This window comes from Anarhichas minor, unplaced genomic scaffold, assembly GCF_050575085.1.
Source record: "Anarhichas minor isolate MPS153535 unplaced genomic scaffold, ASM5057508v1 ptg000025l, whole genome shotgun sequence".
In the NCBI taxonomy this organism is placed as follows: domain Eukaryota; kingdom Metazoa; phylum Chordata; class Actinopteri; order Perciformes; family Anarhichadidae; genus Anarhichas; species Anarhichas minor.
Window position 1 is genome coordinate 523,734 of NW_027466471.1, and position 22,067 is coordinate 545,800.

Below are 22,067 nucleotides of genomic sequence, written 5' to 3' on the forward strand. Positions count from 1 at the left end.
CAACTAACAATAGACAGTTTGACTCTCCACAGCGCTTACCAAGCAAAATGCCCTGTCACACTCAATTAATATTAATGCCAATGTATTTCAGTCTGCTGAAACATATGTCCTGCTCCACATGTGTACAACCAGATAAATATAGAAATCAATGAATGACCGAATAGAACAGGCTACAGGGTCAAAATAAACTGACAAGCAGTATATATACCAGATAAAAATATGTTGTACATTATATATATATGTCCTGTATGTATATAATATGCAACATATATATAACGTAAATATATCCTAATCAATAATCACAATAATCATAATCACAATCGTTATAATAATAACAGGTATTTTTAGCCTATTAATAACACTATTGTAATACGGATGTATTTGCATGCCTCCCAATATAAACGTGTCCGTTGCGCTTTATTTATTCAGCTGCCTATGAACATCTCCTCTGCAGCTGCACATTTACGGCTGTTTATTTTTTTATTTCAAATAGTGTTGAAGCACAATTTCTTTAATTCATAATAAGTCTCATAGTAAGCGTGAGTTCTCCATCAGCACCGCTCCGCGCTCCTGTCCAGGCATTTTCACGGAGGAGGCAGCGCCAGCGAGCATCCGTCACGTGACTTGGTTTCCACCAATAGAATCACGGGAGTCTAACTTTTGTGATAAGGCAGGCGCAGTAAAGAGCGAGTGGACTGAAGGAGTTTCACTCCGAGATCTTCAATGGTCATCATCACTCACGCACTACCGGCCCTACTGGCTCAACCAGCCGTGTCCTAGACACCGACCATCCGGATTGCTATTGGTCCTTTTTAAACTGTTCTCCTCAGCAGCTCATGCACGGCGGCAGCAACACCCACTCAGGTTTTAATTATCAGACAATCATCGCTGACTGGCTGCTGTCTGTTGTTCAAATGTTGGGAGACAAGGCTCACGGTAAGTCTGTCCGTATTCTACACTCTGTGTTCTGCATTCAGAGCACAGCTCGCGCATCCATCAGAGATATGACTTTTGTTTTGCTCGAGTCAAGAAACCAATTTAATCCCAATAAATTCAGGGAGGCCTACATGTTGACGTACAGGCTAAATGGCCTGGCACTGCATAACTCATCCAGAGATCCATAACCCGTTGTTTAATTATTAAGATGAATAATTGTCTGCCATTTGCTGTAGCCAAAGATAGTTATATTTCATTATAAAACAGCAAATTACTGAACCAGCAACTAACTTAGAACAGGACACTTTCTAAAGTAGGTCGATTTAAAAAAAAATATTTTAAAATTACACCATGAATTGTGAAACTTAACTGATCCAAATTTACAAAAATGAAATAGAAAATAATTCAATAGAATAAAAATATATATATTTGGTAGCCTATGACTCAACGTAAAATCTCGCAGTTAATAATTTAGCAAAGCTACAGCAAAATACTATAAGTAAATTGGTCAATCGTTTTAGAATGTAAAAACGCATATGATAATAATATAATAATATGAATGATAATACTACTAGTAGTAATACTACTACTGCTACTACTTATAATACTACTACTTCTACTATTACTACTTCTACTATTACTACTACTCCTACTACTACTACTAATAATAATAATAATAACAGTAATATTAATTCAAGATTTGGTGTTTGTCTTCTGATGACCGTGGTGCTGATGGCACGCGGCGACATACAAGAGCCCACGTAGCGTGTGTGTTCCCTGGACTGCTTCGTGGGGCGCGAGGCGCCTCTTTTTCGCGGTTGTCGGCAGCAGTGTAATAAAGGCTAATATTTCCCAGCTGATCACTGCTCCGCGCGACGGGACCGAACCGAGCGTTAGTTTGGCTCCGTAATATAAATCCAGTGTAACGGAAATAATGGAGCGGGTTCAAACCCACGGAAAGGAAAATAGATGTTTTACAAACACATTTGGCTACATTTATCAGCGGTATGTTGGTTTTATTAATTCCAGTACACGAGTGGCAGTACACCATAGCTTATATAACCTCCTTATTAATAGGTGTATTTTTTTAGAGGCTGATGGCTAATTGTATATGGCTTTATTAGCCCGTATGCGCACATATTTATATTATTATAATGTATATTAGAACACTTACATTCATTTTGATTATTTATTATTTAGATAGGCCTATACAACGTATGTGAGGCCTTATTGTATAAAACAGCCTTTCTTTGTGAAATGTATATATATGTTTATGTATTATCATTATTGTAATATCGATCAAATAAATATATAAATATATTACTTTTTCATGTCTAGGACATTTCGAAATAATCAGTTAAAGCTCATTTACAAAAAGTTATCTAATTCTTCTTATTTTTACGTCAGATTAAATTGCATTACATGTGAAAAACAACAGCTCGACAGCACTGGGACTATTTCAAATGGTCAACTGCATAAAAATGAAGGCAGATTACTGAGAAATGTAATTTAAATTGAAAGAGGAAGAAACAACAGACGGCACATTATTATGTTTGCGTGATAGGAGAACGTTGTGTCAGTAACACTGGAGGCCTGGAGCATTTTCAGATTCTTTTCTCTTATATTCTGCACGCCGTGTTTATTCACACGTGTTTATTTGTACACTAAAGTGTGCCTGTGTCTGTCTGTGTGTGTTTGTGCACGTGCGTATGTACCAGGTGTCACTTTGAAGGTTATGGAATACACATATGATGATGACCTGGAAGAGCTGTGTCCTGTGTGCGGAGACAAAGTGTCTGGATACCACTACGGCCTGCTCACCTGCGAGAGCTGCAAGGTAACACACGGAGATAAACCAACCCGAAACCAATCGAAACGGATGTTGTCATGATATTCGATATAATAAATCATCACACCAAACTTTAAAGTGAACCTCTCCTACAATATTTTGGCATTAGAAATATTTCTCGATTATTCAAATGTATACTTTGAAATACTGAAATAGAAAAACGCTACATTGCACACATAGACTACTCACTTTAGCTGATATATAAAGTGAGTAGCGCGTGCTTTTAGACGCCATATGCATTATCGAGTATTTCTTTTTCTCTACTATTGGAACGCAGTCACGGTTCACCCGCCACGTTTTATTTCGAGGGCGCAAGATTGCATCTTACAATGTTAAATACTCTGCTAACCTGCCGTTTCCAACGTGTCTCTGTTGTTCAGGGCTTCTTCAAGAGGACAGTGCAGAACAACAAGAGGTACACATGTGCGGAGAACCAGGAGTGTAAAATAGACAAAACCCAGAGGAAGAGATGTCCGTTCTGTCGCTTCCAAAAGTGCCTCAACGTCGGGATGCGGCTAGAAGGTAGAGTTCACTGTATTCAAGCCCGTATAATAATATTAATAACAACAACAACAATAATAATAATATCACTATATTTATTTGGGAGAAAAAATAATATTGTATATATTTATATTTTGGCCATTGTTGCACATTTCTCATTGTGTATTTTGATTCCAACTATAATAACAATGATGTAAAGGCACATATTGTGTGTATTCATTTTTAATGTAATTGTTATTACATGATTACTATGATAAAAACCTTTGAGATATTGTGGCTCTCATGTTGTTCCCTACACACATGGGATGGGATTAATTCCCAGAGAGCAATGCAGGAAAGCACCTGCTTCCGTAGCAGAAAAAGGACACATTCTTGACTTACTGATAAAACCCCAGAGACTCCCCTGTTTTAAATCAAAAGCTCTATTTAGACTACAAGAAGGAGTAGAGCTGCACAGGCTCTGAGGATTCTTCTCAGCCCTAAATAGGGAAGTATGAATGACCAACATGTCTGTTATTTACTCTGCAGGAATAGTTGGGGATGCTGGTGAAATACAAGTTATGATTTGACTCTATACTGTTACAGTTCAATGCTTATCAAGGAGTTTTCAGTGCAGGACATTCACTAGAGTTGGAGTTTGATCTGTAAATCTGTTTTTCACCTCTTGTCTCTTGTGTGACAGCGGTGCGTGCAGACCGCATGCGTGGGGGGAGGAATAAATTTGGCCCCATGTACAAGAGAGACAGGGCCTTGAAGCAGCAGAAGAAGGCTTTGATACGATCCAACGGGTTCAAGCTGGAGAGCGCGGCTCCTCCACCGGCCTCTCCTCTTCAGACTGACTACGGATTCACCGGCACCCTGCACAGCCTGCCCACCATCTCCAAAAGTCTGCTTCCCTCCACCCCGAGCTCCATCACCCCTACAGAGTACGAGGCCAACCTCTATGGACCGCCATCCCTGGGCATGGCCATGCAGTCCCACGTGCCCCTCACCTCTCAGTACCAGTACACAGCCTTCCCTGGCAGGGCGATTAAAGCCGAATGTCCCGACTACACCAGCTCCCCTGAGTCTCTGACCGGATACCCCTACCCAGACATGTACCCCTCGGCCTCGCCACAGCCGCCCAGCCTGCCACCGCTGGTGTTGGAGCTGCTGCGCTGCGATCCAGACGAGCTGGTGGTGCAGAATAAGATCGTAGCTCATTTGCAGCAGGAGCAGAGCGGCCGGGGCCGGCTGGACAAGCCCAGCACCTTCAGCCTCATGTGTCGCATGGCAGATCAGACTCTATTCTCCATAGTGGAGTGGGCTCGGAGCTGTATCTTCTTCAAGGAGCTCAGGGTGAGTCCCAAACCCTGTATCATATCCTCATGCTCACAAATGTACACACTCCACATGGTGGAGGACAACGTCTCATTTTACAGATGTAAAGCTGCTCTTTACAGCCGTCTATATCACACATTACAACACAGCTTTGGTTCGTCTCCCTTCCAAAGACACTGGTTTATATATACACTACATAATATATACACACATATATATATATATATATACATTATATATACACTCCATAATCCATACATTTGTATGTCCTCCAAAAAAAGACAGTCCTATTTTCATGGCATTAGAAAATTAGAATGCAGCCAAACCGCCAAATATTAATTCTCGTGAGTCTGTACCAACACAGACATGGGCACCAATCAAACAAGAGATGGTGTTGCGCAGCTAGGCTGCACTTTACAGAGAAGCGAGGGAAACAAGTTACAAATGGATGACGTGTTGCATGGACAGATGAGGGCCACACTGAGCTGTGGCTCTGCACTGATCTACAACAATCCTCTCTCCTATTCCGTTTGCTTGGTTCTGTTTATTTCCTCTCACTTCTTTTCAGTTTTGTTTCTCCTGCTCACCTTGAGACATCTATGGTACTGATTTCAATCATAAACATGTTGTGAAAAATGTTTTGATAAATCAACTGCTTCGGGAGGCAAAACATTCAGATTCTTTCTCCCTGCAGAGCCAGTGTGCTCAGACAGGAACAGACCTGGTACACATTGCTCGTGATGTCTGTATCAAAACTGTAAGTGGCTAACAATCAGAATCTGTGTCCATCTGTTTAACAATCTACGAATCAAAACTGAATTTTTTTCATTTGTATTGCCCAATATAAAAATTTGCCCCAAATAGCTTTACAATCTGCTCTGCATGCGACATCCTCCTCTGTCCTCGGACCCTCGCGTCAGGAAAGGAAAAACTTTATTTTTTAAAAGATTTTTATTTTTTAATTTTAAAGGGAAAAGAAGGAAGAAAGCTCAGTGAGAGCACCAGAGGAGGGATCTCTCTCCCATGATGGACAGAGGTGCAATATACAGTATGTCATAAACAACATTATAAAATTACAACATAATCCATCACAGCAATAATGATAGCGTGATAAATAAATGTCCCCTCAGCAGTGAATTCTGGTTGGACCCTTTGAATACCTTCTCCCTCTAAATATGCGGAGAATAAAAAACAATCTACGACATCGAACAAAATAAACATTCAAGTCAGCCTGTAATGTAGAAATTCAAAGTAGTCTCATGTAATGCCTCAAATTGTATAAACATATGAAACTTGGATGAATCCCCAAACACTACTAATGTGAGACACCTCTGGTAAACTAATGCATATCATCATGAAACCTCCCTTTGATAACTTAAATTAAGACAATTATTTTTACATTTACTTAAAAATAATACATGTTTAAATATGCAAATTAGTCATTATTTCTATTATGCATATATTTCCAGAACAGAAATGTGAATACTGGATAAAACCAGGTTCAGAATTCTTTCATTCTTTCAACAAAATGAAACAAGAATTTTGAACCTGGAAAGGTTTTTACAAAGAGGATCTTTCTTTACTCCACAAATCAGAAAAAACAGCCAACAGACATGAAATGTTGCATAATTAAGTTATGAATGATGAAATAACAAAGCCCTCAGTAAAAACGTTCAGAGTATAGATAGCTATGAAACTGGAGGAGATTTCTGGCTGAGAGTTTGAGAGAAAAACACCTTTAAAGATGTATTATAAGATTACATTATGAAGACACTACAGGTGAACTGATTACTTATGAAGACAATTATTTTCTTGTATTACAAGTTCTCTGAAATGTAATGTTTAAATCAGGCGTTATCTGATGCTAACTCTGGGGGATTCAGGAGAAATCTACACGAAAAGACAAATTAGCATTAAATTAACAAAATAAAAAATAACAAAGTCTCAAGGCAGTTCGTGAAATAGTCACAAAATGCTACCTGTTGGTTTTGTGTACAGGGACACAAAGTGTTTTTTCCCAGGATGACGTTACGTTGCAGAACTTAAGTTAGGCTTAGACAACAAAACCGGTTAGTTAGGTTTAAGACCATGTGTTTGTTGGACCCACCTCCCCTCCCGACCACCTTAAGTTTTTATCGATATTTAATATGTCATTAGGTCTGCCCCTGCATAGTCACATGGATGTGTTTAATTTGTGTATCCACTATGAAAGAGGATCCTTAATGACTTTCCATCGGCATTGTTTCGTCCTGAGCAACACAAAAACAGACACGTGCACAAAACTAACAGAATGCATTTGGTGCCTATTTTCAGAGCTGCAACGAGACTGTGCTGAAAATAAACACCTGTATGTGTATTTGGGACGTTTTCTTTCCACTACTGAAGGAAGATATTTATTTGAAGCAAAATCGCCCCAAATCTCAAACTTGACCAACAATGTTTTCATGAATGTTGTTTTTATAACTGATGTTGTGCTCATCACATTAATAATCCCAAGCTTTAGCAGGGACTCGTCATGTTCTTCTTCCTTTATTCCTCTTTTATTTACTATTTGTTACTTTGTCTCTAACAACACAACATATTAATAATCCCAACATAACTAAAACATGGGTACATAACATTTACTTTGCTCAAAAGGAATAAGAACGTTTATTTTTAAGACCAGGTAACTCGTTTAAGCCGCTCAATCTCATACAGTGGTTTGTATAATATTTTACAAAAAGTTACTTCTCGTTTTTTGTGCGTTTTCCTACAAAAGTCCAGCAACACGTGTCAATTTCTGCTGGTTACATGCATACGGTCTTTTCAAAATAAACTTCAGTCTTAACAGGAAACTTCTTAGTCAGGTTGAGGCCACAAAACTATTTACTTAGGTTTAGGAAAATATTGTGTTTTGGGTTTAAATAACTACAGAAGTGCCATAACTGAAGTCCGCCAGTTACGTGACAAAGAAATCAACGTTGACTTTTTGTGTCACACGAGGAACGAACAGTTCCCACAAACAACAAAGAGCTTTTCTTTCATCCACGGGATATCTCAGAATTAAGTGCATTCATCTGTGTAGGTATAGAACGCTGTCTGAGAACAGCCTGTACAGTTCACAGTCTTCATGCCTTCTCAGTATGAAGAAATAAATGAATGCATTTAAAGTTGATGAAATTGACTCACAATTCATTCAAAATCCACTTAGCTCATTTAGGGACAATTGGTAAATGCTGATTTATGAAAATCAACTTGCAGAGACAAGAGACCTGCTTGAGGTAATTAATGTAAATGTAGAATCAGATTTGATATTTGCCAAAATCATAGACTGTAGATAAGAAGTGGACGTAGTCACTGTGACATCAGCCATTAGACTGAAGCATTAGTTTGGCATTTTGTCCGTCTCCGTCTTGTTGTTTTGAGACCAGAAGGGCCACAAGAGGGCGGAGCTAAGTACAACCAAAAGCTAAATAATACATTTTCCGGTGATCAAATTGTTACATTTATTTCTTGTGAAGTGAAAACACACTGTGAAAGGGTTAAAGTAGTCACATGAATACACAGACCACTCCCACTGTGTAGCCCCGCCCTAAAGCATACTCTGCTTTATGGTCTACTTGACTCTAAATGGAGTCAAGTAGACTCCACTCACTCACTCACGGACTGACTCATGGTCGCACACTGGACCAATGGAATGATCCTCCATCAGACAATCATACATGATTTGAACTAAAACAGTACCTATTTCATTTATCTTTGTACTTTACAGGAAGAGAAGGGAAAGATAAAGCTTCATGAATATTAATTAATACATAAACACACACTGTTTTAATGGAAATTAAGGTATAAAAAGAGATATTTGTACTTTCCTTATTTCTATTCATGGCAGCTACTACAGATACCACGAGTTGATTGTCTTGATTGAGGAGTGAGTACTGGATTACTTTCAGCCTCGTGAGGCGGTTCTTCCTGGCTGCTGTTTCCTCAATGCTGATCCACACACAGACACATCTGGGGATAATGATTGGACATACATCAGTGTCCTACTCCATCATCTCCAGCACTGTGATTGTGCCACAGACACAGTAGTGTTGGACAGAGCAGATGATTTAGTAACACAGTCCCATGATGGAGAAATCAATACTGTAGTTGTGGTGAACAGTAAGGCTGGATACGCCCACCTCTCCCAGTGAAAATAGGGGATTCTGACAAATCAGACCTTCCTGTGTGAGTCATCACATAATGTGCTGACAAACAAACATCTGTCGATGAGCCATGTTCAAACTGATCCAACCGATTAGTTTACCAAGCAACAGAAGGTTGATTCTGGCCTTGGTGAGATTTGGTGAGATTTCTGTCTTTGGATCAAATGGAGTTGATTTACTCAGGCACAGTCAGAGCAGGTCTGCTCCTCTCCTACTTCACACTCACATCACATGTTTCTATCCTGGGACTGCCACATATGTCTTCTACTGCTGGTCGCTAGGTCAATAAACAAGTTCATAATCTGTTCAGAACCACATGTTGGCAGAGATATTTGCACATGGCCCGTCTTTTTCACTGGAAACCATAATGAACAGAACCTGATCGACAGAGCTGCACGGATCACTTGTCAATGTTTCAAATTCCTGCAACATGCAACTGTTTGGTTTGTCTGCTGGCTCCAGAACAGGTCCTGTGTGTAACTGAAGTAACGTCCTTTCACCCCGAACCACGATCATCTTCCTGAACCTAACCAAGTCCTTTTGTTGCCTAACCCCCCAAAAAAAGCAAAAAGAAAAGAAAAGAAAGGAGATCAGAATGATGGAGGTGAATGGAATTCGTTTGTAACATTAAACATTTCCAACAGCAATATCTCTCTCCAGAAACAGTATCTCTGTTTCTCCCCGTAGCCTCCAGAGAGTCATTCACATGGAAACAGATGTTCAGATATCTCAGATTGATTCTCACATTCTGGATAACTCAGCATGGCTACAGTCAACAGGTGTGTGTTCTTATGTTTTTACTTTGGGTGCATGAACCCTTAACTGAATCATTTGCTCAGACATTTGTAGCCTTTGTCTGTGTTAACAATGTTTTAGATGGTCATTCACACAACAGCACCTAGTACAGCAAAGTACTCTGATACAACAAATACGCGTTAATCATCAGTGCGTCCTGTATGATAACCATCTGTTGAATGAATGGAACTGATTTTTACAACATCTGATTTGCTCTCAGTGTCCAAACCAAAGTATGAAAAGGACTCAAAGTGGTGATAGAATTATAGTTTCTGAGAACATCCAGAGGGATTAGTCTTTTTGTTGTTACTATTGTACCTTCCTTGTCTCAAAAACAAAGAGCACATTGTGGTGCTGAGGAGATTTGTTGTATCTTCTCAGACTAACAACAACAAGGTATCTTTATACTGCCTGTGTGTGGAAGAGGGATTACATGGCTGGAACACTCCCCTGCATTACTGATGCAGAAGCATAAATGTTGCTCATCTTTCATTATCATGGACGTGTTACATAAACATATATATTTTAATAGTGCATTTCTTTGAATCCTCGCCAAAATATCCAGATTCTTTATGTACACAAAAGTCCAAAAGAACCTGTCTCTGTTTTCATTTGAGATGTCCTCCGGTGTGTATGCGTTCAAACATAGTCATAACTCATATTTCATGCATGTTACTACTTAACCATGTTGTTTAACGTGTTTGTATTTTCTCATGTGTAGTACAGTTGCAACACTGATGCACTAACAGTGGTGCCCGCCGTCATATGCAGCCTCAGTGGGTCCCTTCACCCTCATAACACATTCACCCTCATAACACATTCACCCTCATAACACATTCACCCTCATAACACATTCACCCTTATAACACATTCACCCTCATAACACATTCACCCTCATAACACATTCACCCTCATAACACATTCACCCTCATAACACATTCACCCTCATAACACATTCACCCTTATAACACATTCACCCTCATAACACATTCACCCTCATAACACATTCACCCTCATAACACATTCACCCTCATAACACATTCACCCTCATAACACATTCACCCTCATAACACATTCACCCTTATAACACATTCACCCTCATAACACATTCACCCTCATAACACATTCACCCTCATAACACATTCACCCTCATAACACATTCACCCTCATAACACATTCACCCTCATAACACATTCACCCTTATAACACATTCACCCTCATAACACATTCACCCTCATAACACATTCACCCTCATAACACATTCACCCTCATAACACATTCACCCTCATAACACATTCACCCTCATAACACATTCACCCTCATAACACATTCACCCTTATAACACATTCACTCTCACACGTGTACAAATGACTTAAACAACAGCTGAACACATAGAGATAATTCCGGTAATCAGTAATGACTGATGATCTGTGGATGCACTTTTCTTAACCCACTGTACAAGCACTGAGAATATTATAATTTATTTTAATAAGCCTTCATCGTTCTTAATGATGTCATGGGCACAAGACAAAGCTTTAAAAAAGACATCTTTCTTTTCTGGTTAATCCACTGAGACAACATGACGCTGCTACATATTACAGCAATGCTTGACGAGCCATGTCTCCCTTAGATTATGCTCACTACTAGTTTGTTTTTCCAGTTACGGTTCGAGGGAAACATAACTGCTGCCAAGACACCGGAGATCAGCGTACGAGTCAGTACGAGAAACGTACTTTCACTTTCAGTGTCAGCAACAAGAGCCTGTTGGTTAAGGTCTGTGACGGACGGTGATTTCACTTTAATGTCAATATAGTAAACATATCCCGTCTCAACAGCAGAGCACCGCATAATTATAGTTAAGCACTCATACATATTCATAATGATTTATAGCAATAATCATAACACATGAAGCGTTTTATAATGACTTATAAAGGCATAATCTATGATTCTTATACTCTTTTTTATAAAACATTAGAATCACTGTTATAATGCATTATAATGTAATAATGTATACATTACTATAAGTGGTCATTGTTTGTTTTAAGTTAAGTGAAAAAATATCATTAAATCTGCAACAACACTCGTAAAATACATTTTCTCAGTGAGTGAAGTATTACGGTACTTGACCTTATAAGTCATTATGAAATGCTTTATATATGAATATTTAGTGCTTATAACTATAATTATACAGAGCTATAAGTGGATCATAATGTGCTAGGGTGATCATATATGCATTTCATATCTAGCAGACAGCTGGTTAGACACAAAACAATCTGTCAAATGTTTGATACAACCAGCAGAATACGTTCTCACTGAATGATTTCACTGGACATTGTTAGTAAATTGACGCATTTATAAGCAGAACGGTTATAAGTGTGTGTGTGTGTGGGAGATGGGATGGTACTTTAGCTTTGGATATGCATTATTCTCAGATACCAGAAAATATGAATAAACATTTAGCTTAATGTTGCGTCAAAGATAGGAAAATAAAGTGATCTTCAGCAGTAATGAAAATCCCTGTTATGAAAACACAGGTAGAATATAAACCAGCATATTGTGCATGAGGTCATTTCCACATTTTCCAGTTTTTCACATTTTGTTTTGCAACTTGACAGTTTTTCTCACCATAACACCGTGCTACTTCATGTTGCCTCCTCACAACCTTCTGCTCCACGAGATGTAATTCTGATGACAGTCAGACCATTCTCATGTATGCAGACAGTGAGAACAAAGATGTGCATATTTTGCCAAGAAAGCCTCGCACAGAAAGAGCTGGGCTGGATAATTGCATTCCATGCAGGCGATAACGGGAAAATGTGTGCTCTCCACCGCTCGGCTCTCGCTGCTCTCGTCTACATTGTTGCTAATTCGTGAGCAGAATGGAAGCTATGATTCCTGCAGCTCCCCAGAGGATGTCTTTGTCGTGTCTTGTATTTGACCTTCCGTTCACCTGTTGAACACGGAAGATGTTGCTGAGGAAGTGCACACAATGAGCATCACAAATGTTCAGCTACTAAAGGCAGGAGACAGGAGACATTGGATTTAAAAGTCACATGTGCGAGAAGGTTTGAAATAGAAACACTATTTGAAATGGGAGAAACAGTTAAAAGATATGGAGTTTGTATTTGTTTGGTTACATTAAATCTTTCCCAGTGTTGCATTAGTACGCATTAACGTATTAATTAGCAGGTAGTCAAGTTAAACCGTGGATTGGCTGAGGGGAAACTTCCTCAGAGATTCGGAGAGCTGCATGTGTTGTATTCCTGCCATTCAACCCTGCAGCTTTGTTGGTGAGGGCAGCACAGGTTACGTTAGTTTTGGGTCTGTATATGTGCATGCTAGTTTGCCTGTAGCTTGTGCTTAGGCTACCAGAGTATGTTGTATGTTTGAAGTATAATGCACCGATTTAGTTAAAGCTCCAAACATTTCTTCTGTATCTGCTGCCGTCGGTCCCCTCAGGCCGAGCACAGCTTCGCAGCACTCTGAGCCTTATTTCAGCACACTGACACACCACAGCTGCACAGTGAGGAGGAACTGTCACACCGCTGCAAATCCCACTCAATGCACATGTTTAGCCTCGACCGATAATCCCTCAAAATAAAAATAATTGCTCTTGATCAGCAAGCTGATTAGTATATAAAGACGTCTTCCTACTTACATCAAGCTCAATCCAGGTCTGTTGAATTGAAATGGTTGTTGCTGGTCTTTTTTACACACAGGGTTGTTACTTTATATATATTTTAAAGGTTGATACTAATATAACATATCTGTGTGCTAATGCCAGACATTTCTGCTGATATGAAATGTCCATAACAACATCTGCCTGTGTAACTCAAAATGGAAAACTGTCCGTCATCTGTCAGTAAGAGGAGCAACATGTTAAAGACGCACCAAGTAGTGCACAGTGTAGGTAGTGAAGTCTTGGTAATTATCACTACAAGAAGGGATCCACCAGCTGCATCCGTGGTAGCTTTAACTTCACACATGTGAAACTCTTTTTGGGGTCTAAACTTAAGGTTTCCAAAATATCTGACATGCCAGTAAAAAGATTGTAGAGGCTGCCCTATTTGCTAAATTGTTATAACATACAAATTTGCACAAAATGCTGCTAATTCATTGGTCAGTGTGACGGCAAGGGTTGATAACAATGTCGATTGATCTATCATGTCTATGTGATGAAATGCAAAAATGCTGCAAATATAGAGTTCAGTTATTGGGAATAATAATATAATTCATGGGATTTGTTTTTGTTTTGGAGGACCTAATGCATACCTGTTAATATAACATGCAAATCAGAAGAAGGGTGATGGGAAATAAAGAAAGACACTGTAAAGCTTCAAAGCTCAGGACGAACACTCTTCAGTACTTTCTGCTGTGATCATGAGTTCCTCTGGTCTCCTCCGGTAGATCTTCCTTAACCAAGTTACAGTGACTTTGTCGCTTGTTATACTCGTCATTATACCACGTGTAACTTTCAATAACTGCTCGATATTCCACCTCATTTGCTTTGCGTTCTACTTGTTGCACTACGTTACTTGGTCATGGGCTGTTTTCCTCCACTGCGGGCCAGCTGGCAGCGTCATCAGCTGCCGTACAGTCTGTTCACAGGATTACGATGCACACTTTTTATTTCCGGTGACAATCCCTGAGAATTGGACTTCATGGCTGTAAAATAGAATATGGCTCTGATGGGTCAAATGACACTTGACAGATGATAACCTGATATATCAATCCAACCCAGTTCCACGATCTAACATGGACAGAAAGAAACATTTAGAACCCACGTGGGAGATGAAATAAAGACCTTCTCCTCACGTTCAGGACATTTGAGTTTTTTTTTAGAGGGATTCTTTGGCTGCAGCACAGTGTCCGACTCCTCTTGAAGAGGAAGCACAGGAGGTCACAGAGACCTCTTGCTTCCTTAACCCCATCCTTTATCACCGTACACCCAGACCCCCACCTCTGATCCAGCCCAGATGTGACCAACCAGATTGGACCCACCCCTCTGTGACTGATATATAGTTTCATTCAGATGGACAGTAATTCTGTCATCTTGGTGTCAGGCCAATGTGTGTCTGGGCTATTAGCAGCTGTGGCTGCAGAATTACTGACTGTCGTGTCCTTCAGTTTGCAGACAATATTGCAGCAAGCGGGGGCTCAATCTAAAAGCACACCCATCCCCCAGAGCAGAGCAGACGTGACTGGGAGAGGTGGTGGTGTTGGGGGGGGGGTGGTTAGGAAGAAGTGAGCAGGTTGAAGAGGTCTCAGACGATGCTCGTAAATACACAACACGGGGCACGGCAGTAACACAAACTCCCAACACAGCAGCACACACACACGCGCGCACACACACGCGCACGCACACACACCAACCAACAAGCGTCACTCCTTGTTTTTATGGTCTCCCCATTTCTCACTTGATCTGTTTTTGTAACATATCGGAGACATTTGGCTGCGTATTAATAGCATGCCAGGAGAGCTGATTGCATTGTTGAATTCAATTGAAATCTGAATCCAGTTTTATGGCCGAGTGAGTTTACACATAAAAGGAATTCAGCCATGTGCAATGTTTCCATGATCCATAATAAACAATACAAAATGATAGAAAAGACAATTGAAAAATACTTTGAAAAAGAGGATATTGATTTCCACTTCCATACAACATGAAGACAGATGCTGGGGGAGACAGTAATTATCAACACAATTTCAGTTTGAAAGAATATGGATCAGGGTCTTTAGTGTGTAAATAACAAAGAGAAGGAATAAAGCTACAGTATATACACGTATGAACAGAGTGAACCTCTGACTGTAGGTTTGCTTTAAGATAATGTATTCTTTCATCTCTCTGTGTGTGTGTGTGTGTGTGTGTGTGTGTTTCCTGGAGGTGGGAGATCAAATGAAACTGCTCCATAACTGCTGGTCTGAACTTCTGGTCCTGGATCACATCTTCAGACAAGTGCAACATGGACAGGAAGACAGCATCCTGCTGGTGACCGGCCAGGAGGTAACAACTCCCTCACACAACTTCCCACCAGCACAATGAACTGACCGCTGCATTCATTTGTGCTGCACTTCATTCAAAATATAGTTAAAGCCCAAATATTTGCTTCATTTGTCAAATGGACCAGCTGTAAAACCAGTTGAATTAAGGACTTACCGATCTTTTTTGTTCAGGGTTGACAGCAAAATCTGATATCTTTCTACTGAAGCCACTCATGGTCCATGCTTTGCACAACAATTTTATGTATTTTTAAATTTGCTCATTTACGTTTCCAAAACTACATGTACCATATAGTGTAATGTTTCCTTCAGACGTGTGATCTTTCAGCCTCTGAAACAGATGAAAATTAAAACCAAGAATTGATTTGCATTCATATGAGCACAAAATCTATTTCATTGTTTCTATTTGTTGTGGCTCATGAGGAGACTCTATTATATAAAAGGTCGACTGACAGTGAATGACATGTCATTGGCTTCATGATAAATGGTCAATATGACCCGTCCAGTATTCCAAACCTCAAAGAGATCTTGTGAAAGCGGTGGATTTGATTTTGCAACAAAACCTAATTCTCATAAGCACGGCTGGAGGAACCCTGCATTCCTCCCACACCATTCCAACCTTGTATCTTAATACAATAATTATTAATTAATATGAACTGTTTAACCCGTACACTGCACAGTATGGGTGGCAATGAAAGGCTTCACACTGGTATACGTATGTGGATACCTAGTTGACATTGGAATATATAGGCAGGAAGATCACGGGATGATTTTTAAGTTAGAAGCAGCCTTCATTTTGAAAAAGCACATATATGGCTTAAGTCACCATGCAACACATACCTGAACACACTGCATCGTCTACACTACAACTACTACTACTACAAATCATATTGAGTAATACACTTCATTTCTCAAATGATATAACTGAAGGAGAAAAAACATCTTCAATTTCTCAAAAAAAGCCAAGTTTGGGGATTGAATTGTAAAGGGCTTCACTGACCTAAGTCCGATGTATACAAAGGACTTAGAGAATAACTGGAGCCTGTGTTTTCAGGTGGAGCTGTCGTTCATCCTGTCCCAAGCTGAGGCAACTCTGTCCAGTCTGGTCCAGAGAGGGCAGGAGCTGGCGGCGAGGCTGCGGGCGCTGCAGCTGGACCGCAGAGAGATCGCCTGTCTGAAATTCCTTCTCCTCTTCAACCCCAGTGAGTCGGCCTCATGTGTGTGCTGCATCGCTGTGATGAATGTGAAGACGGTGTGGCTGGAGATGAAGTGTTAAATAAAATAAACAATAGTGAATAATGAAACCAGGTCAGTGATCATCATCTGACAGAAATGATATTTTGAGAAGAGATGCTGTCTTTATAGCTAATATCTGAATCATTGGGTCTCACGCAAAATCAGATATCAGAACAAATTTTTGTTCGCATCCACAATTTGTTCTTATTTTGTTCGTACCCATTGATTTCTGGGATTCACCAATGTGTTCTTATGTTTGCTCTTCTCATACAGCGAAAACATATGAGTAGTCGAGAGAACTGTCCAACGCAAGGAAACAGGTTTTTAATTTGAGGAACATAAAAAAACACATTAATATAGCACAATACGATTTAGATTATTATATGTTTTAGAGTTATTATATTAATTCGATTTTTAAATAAATATTATTGGTCCATTGATCCAATGATCAAAACCCTTGGATGATTGTGAACAGCTAACATGCTGCTCTTCAATGCTGTTTGATCTTCCTGTAAAGCCTGAAAACCACATGTTGACTTTGTGTAAATATATTTAACAGCAGTTCAGTACCACTACTGCTGAAACTCTTCTTCTTACAGACTTTCTTTGGTCACATCGATCCAAATGGTGGGCACGTGCCAGAGTATCTGCACATAGCACAACACCTGCCCTTATATAATCTATGCTAACAATATACAGCCACCACATGCCTGCCATTCATGATCAAGGGGATTCTTCATTCAGCACCCCTGGTAAGAGCAGATTTGGATGGTTAAGAACATTTGGAGATGACATCTCTCGCTAGATAAAATATGAGAGGAATTTGAGAGAATGTTGATGCATGAGGCCCATGAGGCTAAAACAGCTAAAACAGGAAAAACTCTATTAGCATAGAGCCTCTTCCTTCAAACGTTAGCGTTAGTCAGAGTAACTGATCTTTGATTGACCTGTCTATGAATGAATGTGTTCCTGAGCGTAGGCCTGAGCTTACACGTGTAGCTTGTAGACTGTGTGCTTTCAGAAGAATGGCGTGTTTTGATGTAAAAATCAATCAACTTGGTTGGGCTGCGGGGTCATACTGATGCTGTACTTTGGCGGAATTTGAATAGCAACACTGACATTTTAATGAAAAAAAAGTCACAATTGCAGATTATCTGCAATACCTATTTATCTGTAAGGTTACAAGCATTTTCCAAAGTGGCCTTTTCCCTCCAATAAATTCACTTAATTAAATTTCTAGGGTTGACAAAAGCCAGTATTAACAAAGACATCCTCCTCCACCATTGTCCACTAATGGCATTCAAAAGAGGCGTAATGGATGGTCTATCATTCGATGGCAGGACCGACATTCATGTGGCGGCTTGTGCAGATGGAGAGAGCATAGATGTAGCTTGCCCAGATTCTCAGAAGTGTTTGCTGTTTAGCGCTGGCAAGCGGGGAACAAAGAGCTTTTGAATGGGGAGAGCACTTGTCATAGACAGAGAATATTTGCGGTCTTTGGCTGCGGCTTCTTTGCTCTCGCTCTCCCTCGTCTTCAGAGTCAGGTTTGTCGGGGGTAATTTAATTGCCCTTAAGCAGTTTGAAAAGATGATTCAGAACATTGATTCAAAACATTTAATTACTTTGTGAATGGATTCTCCAAGATGGGCTCAGCTGATGCTGAATGCCGGTCCACCGGAGGGCTTGGCTATTGTCTCACACAAACACGCATACACACAGCCACACACACTCCATGCACTCACTCTATCTCATACGTAACGTATAGACACAGCATACAAACGGACTCTAGTAGCTAGCGTTAGTATCACAAATGAATGGTTTACATGCACCATTACGACTGTTTTATTTCTACTTTCTGATATAAAACGTATGTAACCTAACAACAACAATACCAACAAACTACAAATTGAAGAAAACGGTCACATTTTACACTCAATATTGGCTATGAGCAGCTTGAGCACAAATATATGATCTGATCTCAACTAGAGTTTGCTCAGTTGTGAGAGAGATGGCTGACTCCATTACCTGATGACCATGAGATGTACCTGAAAGCTCTAGAACAAAACCGAGTACATTAACTCAACCGCAAGATCAGACTATTGTCCAATTACTATTTCCAAGGAAAGGAACTTTCATGCTCAAAAAGGAACTGCTCAGAAAAATGCTTAACTTTCCTGTGTTTCCTGGTCATCAAAGATCCCAATTTATTGTTCATTTTGTAAGGTTGTCGTAAATGACATCTGCGTCTACTCTACACTAAATAGTAGAGGAAAAACCAGCAGGTTCCACACCACCCTTCAATAAATTGTCTTTGTTAATATGTCAAGCTTTTGTGATAGTTTAGCATATTCACAAAAACTCTATTCCATGTGAATCTTCAACCTTTCAAAATCCAGGGTTACCCTTTCATATGGGATTGTATGCCAGACGAGCCCACAGACGATACAATCCCGGCTCAGGTGGAAGCAACAGGAAGAGGGAAACAAAGATTAATAAACCACATTTTAAGTGTTCGTAAATGCTGGCCGAGAATGAGTGTGAGGGAGGTGAGGAAGGGCCTTTAGTAGATGGATCAGCTGCCTCTGATTGGATAGTTAGTTATAGTGGGAACTTCCTGAAACAAAGAAGGAAAGCCACAGAACACTACTTAGTTCATAACAAGAAGGATGAAGGCAATTACGTAGTTATTCTACGTAAAAACACACTTGTTCTAACCCAAACCACGATCTTTTCCTAAACCTAACCAAGTATTTATGTTAGGTAAGTAAACCTAAAAACCTACGTTTGTTTTGAAAAGACGTGCACGTATGCACGTGATGAGCATCATTTTACATGCCGGCCCTAGCACGTCTAAATCTGACACTAGCGTAGAGCGTCATATTTTAAAGCATAAAGCATCCCTCACTGAGTCATGATCCCTGTTCATCCTGTGTGTGTGTACAGATGTGAAGCTGCTTGAGGACCAGGCATTCGTGGAGGGTGTCCAGGAGCAGGTGAACGGGGCTCTGCTGGAGTACACCCTGTCCACCTACCCTCAGTTCCAGGAGAAGTTCAGCCAGCTGGTTGTGCGGCTGCCGGAGCTTCGCTCCCTCAGCACGCAGGCTGAGGACTACCTGTGCTACATGCATCTGAGCGGAGAGGTGCCCTGCAACAACCTGCTCATCGAGATGCTGCACGCCAAGCGAGCGTGCGTGTGAGGGATACGCACAGGTGGCGCCCCCGTCCTGTGTTGTTTCTCGAGGTGAAACTGTGTGTGTGGGAGGGAAAGTGTGAGTGGGATGAAAAAAATTGAATGGCGATAGACAGGTTCATATGGGATCGTCTTCGTGAGGGCTTTTGTTTGAGTTGGAGAGGAGAAAATGTTTTTTAGAGTTTGGAATTATAAAGCTCCATCTGTACTCAAGGTAGTTACATTTTGAATGTTACTGTTTTCATATCAAGCAGAGCTACATTAATGTGACCTTTGTAAACTGGATTTTCTACCTTGTTTTCAAAAAATAGGGAATTAGATCTGCCTGTAGAGTTACATTATATCCTCTTTGACCCATGAATCCAACACCACGACAAGATGTTCTCCGTCCCACAGAGCTGCCCAGCAATCATTTAGACTCAGAGGACGAGGCTTCAACCTGCATCAGTGCTGAACAGTCATGAACACATTGTGACTGTTGAAGTATCTGTCCATAGCTGCAATCGGCATCATTTTTGAAACATACATACATAAATATCCTTCTGATAAAACTGTAAAACTGTCTCCAACGCCACTTTAGGAGTTCTGTTGTAATCTGTAGATCTGGTGCTGGGTGGGCTGATGTTGAACTGTCACATGACAAAATGGGACTATTTGCATGGAAACATCTATTGAATGCTTGCTGGGTGAGCTAATGTGCACTTTTCACAATTGTTAGTGTTAAATGAGTCGTTTTTGATCCAAATGTCAGATGCCAGCTTATGATTCCAGGTTCACCAACACTGTTCCCAGATAATTTTTTATGTTATTTTTTCAGATGCAGACAGACTTCAGGATAACACAGCACACTGTGGTCTCGTCAGACTAAACTAGCACTATCTCTACACTTGTTCTTTTTGTGCCACCAATCTAAAAAACAAAAAAAGTAAATATGAAAGCTCTTGAATATAGTTTTGTTTTAATCTATTTAGATGTTAATATATTGATATATAGCAGCTCGACATGTTAAGAAAAACACATTATTATTCAGTTATTCATCATACCCTTACCAAGAAAGAGACAATGAATGGGAGACAAAGATAGATAAGAAAGAGGGACGCAGACAATGAAATGGGGAAAATGAAAAAAGGGGAATAATTGTACACAGTGAAGCATTATGGATGAAAAACTAAAAGAAAGCCAGAAGACTAAGGAGCAGAAAGAGGAGTGAAAGAAGACACATCAATGTGCAAACGATAAGGGAGAGATGAACGGCAAAGACAGAATCTTTCCTTCCTTAAGTAGAGGTGTGAATAACAACAGCAACAACAACGCATACGTCAGTGTTTGCCCTTCAGTCTCCACCGAGGAGGCAGACAGAGACGAAACAGGGAGGGAAGAGATGCGCCCGGCGACATTTGGTTTCAAGTTTCTTTGTCAAATTAGATTTGTTTATGGGTCAGTCATGTTCACGCTCACCTTTCAACACACTGTACTGTACGTATGATCTGAGTGTGTGCTGATAGCGATATGTTTTGGACTGAAGATGCTGAAGAGTTGTAGGTTTTTAGTAGGCTATCGATTATGAAAATGACTTTCCAAACTTACACATTCTGTAAATAATGTTAATGCTTTTTTTTTCCTCTTATTGTCAACGAATCCCATGAAAAGACCAAAACCATCAATGTGTCAATACTTTCTGACTTCCCAACCCTGTCTGTGCCTCTGTCTCAAGCCCGTTGGAAATAGTGCATTTGTTGATATTTGGCGCAGGACGACAGTTGTATATGAAAATTTTATTTTGTCCCCCCCCCCAATATTTGTAACGACCGTCGTCAAATGCCACCAAGAACTTGAGGAAAGCTGATTTTTTTAGATATTGTGTGTTAGACAACTCCAAAAAACCCTGGATGCTCACTGAACACCTCCTGCTTCATGTTGTTGTTCATCTCAACCAGCAACAGTGAACACAACAGCTGTACACAACACACAGGTCAAACAGTCTGTTTCATTCACAGCATCACTGATGCACACTTTAAATATAAACCAGTGTTTAAACAGTGTTTGCCTGTGT

At 40.1% G+C, this 22,067-nt stretch overlaps 2 protein-coding genes across 2 annotated transcripts in view; one reads left to right on the top strand and one right to left on the bottom strand.

Annotated features, from left to right (window-relative positions):
- Nucleotides 1-914: 914 nt before the first annotated feature.
- Nucleotides 915-20,021, top strand: LOC142957433 (nuclear receptor subfamily 5 group A member 2-like). Its single transcript, XM_076099257.1, has 7 exons — nucleotides 915-936; nucleotides 2,655-2,773; nucleotides 3,166-3,307; nucleotides 3,969-4,624; nucleotides 15,473-15,592; nucleotides 16,643-16,790; nucleotides 19,768-20,021. Exons 1-7 carry the CDS (start codon nucleotides 915-917, stop codon nucleotides 20,019-20,021), a joined length of 1,461 nt encoding a protein of 486 aa, XP_075955372.1.
- Nucleotides 20,022-21,879: 1,858 nt separating this feature from the next.
- adgrd2 (adhesion G protein-coupled receptor D2) overlaps nucleotides 21,880-22,067 on the bottom strand; it is a 35,299-nt gene continuing 35,111 nt past the window's right edge. Inside the window, exon 26 of the mRNA XM_076099613.1 lies at nucleotides 21,880-21,969. Within this exon, the coding sequence (XP_075955728.1) occupies nucleotides 21,880-21,969 (90 nt within the window). The remainder of the gene's footprint in view (nucleotides 21,970-22,067) is intronic.

Coding starts and splice junctions, on each gene's coding strand:
- LOC142957433 (XM_076099257.1), top strand. CDS start 915: ATGTTGGGAGACAAGGCTCACG. Junction 15,593..16,642: donor TGCTGGTGACCGGCCAGGAG/GTAACAACTCCC, acceptor CTGTGTTTTCAG/GTGGAGCTGTCGTTCATCCT. Junction 16,791..19,767: donor CCTTCTCCTCTTCAACCCCA/GTGAGTCGGCCT, acceptor GTGTGTGTACAG/ATGTGAAGCTGCTTGAGGAC.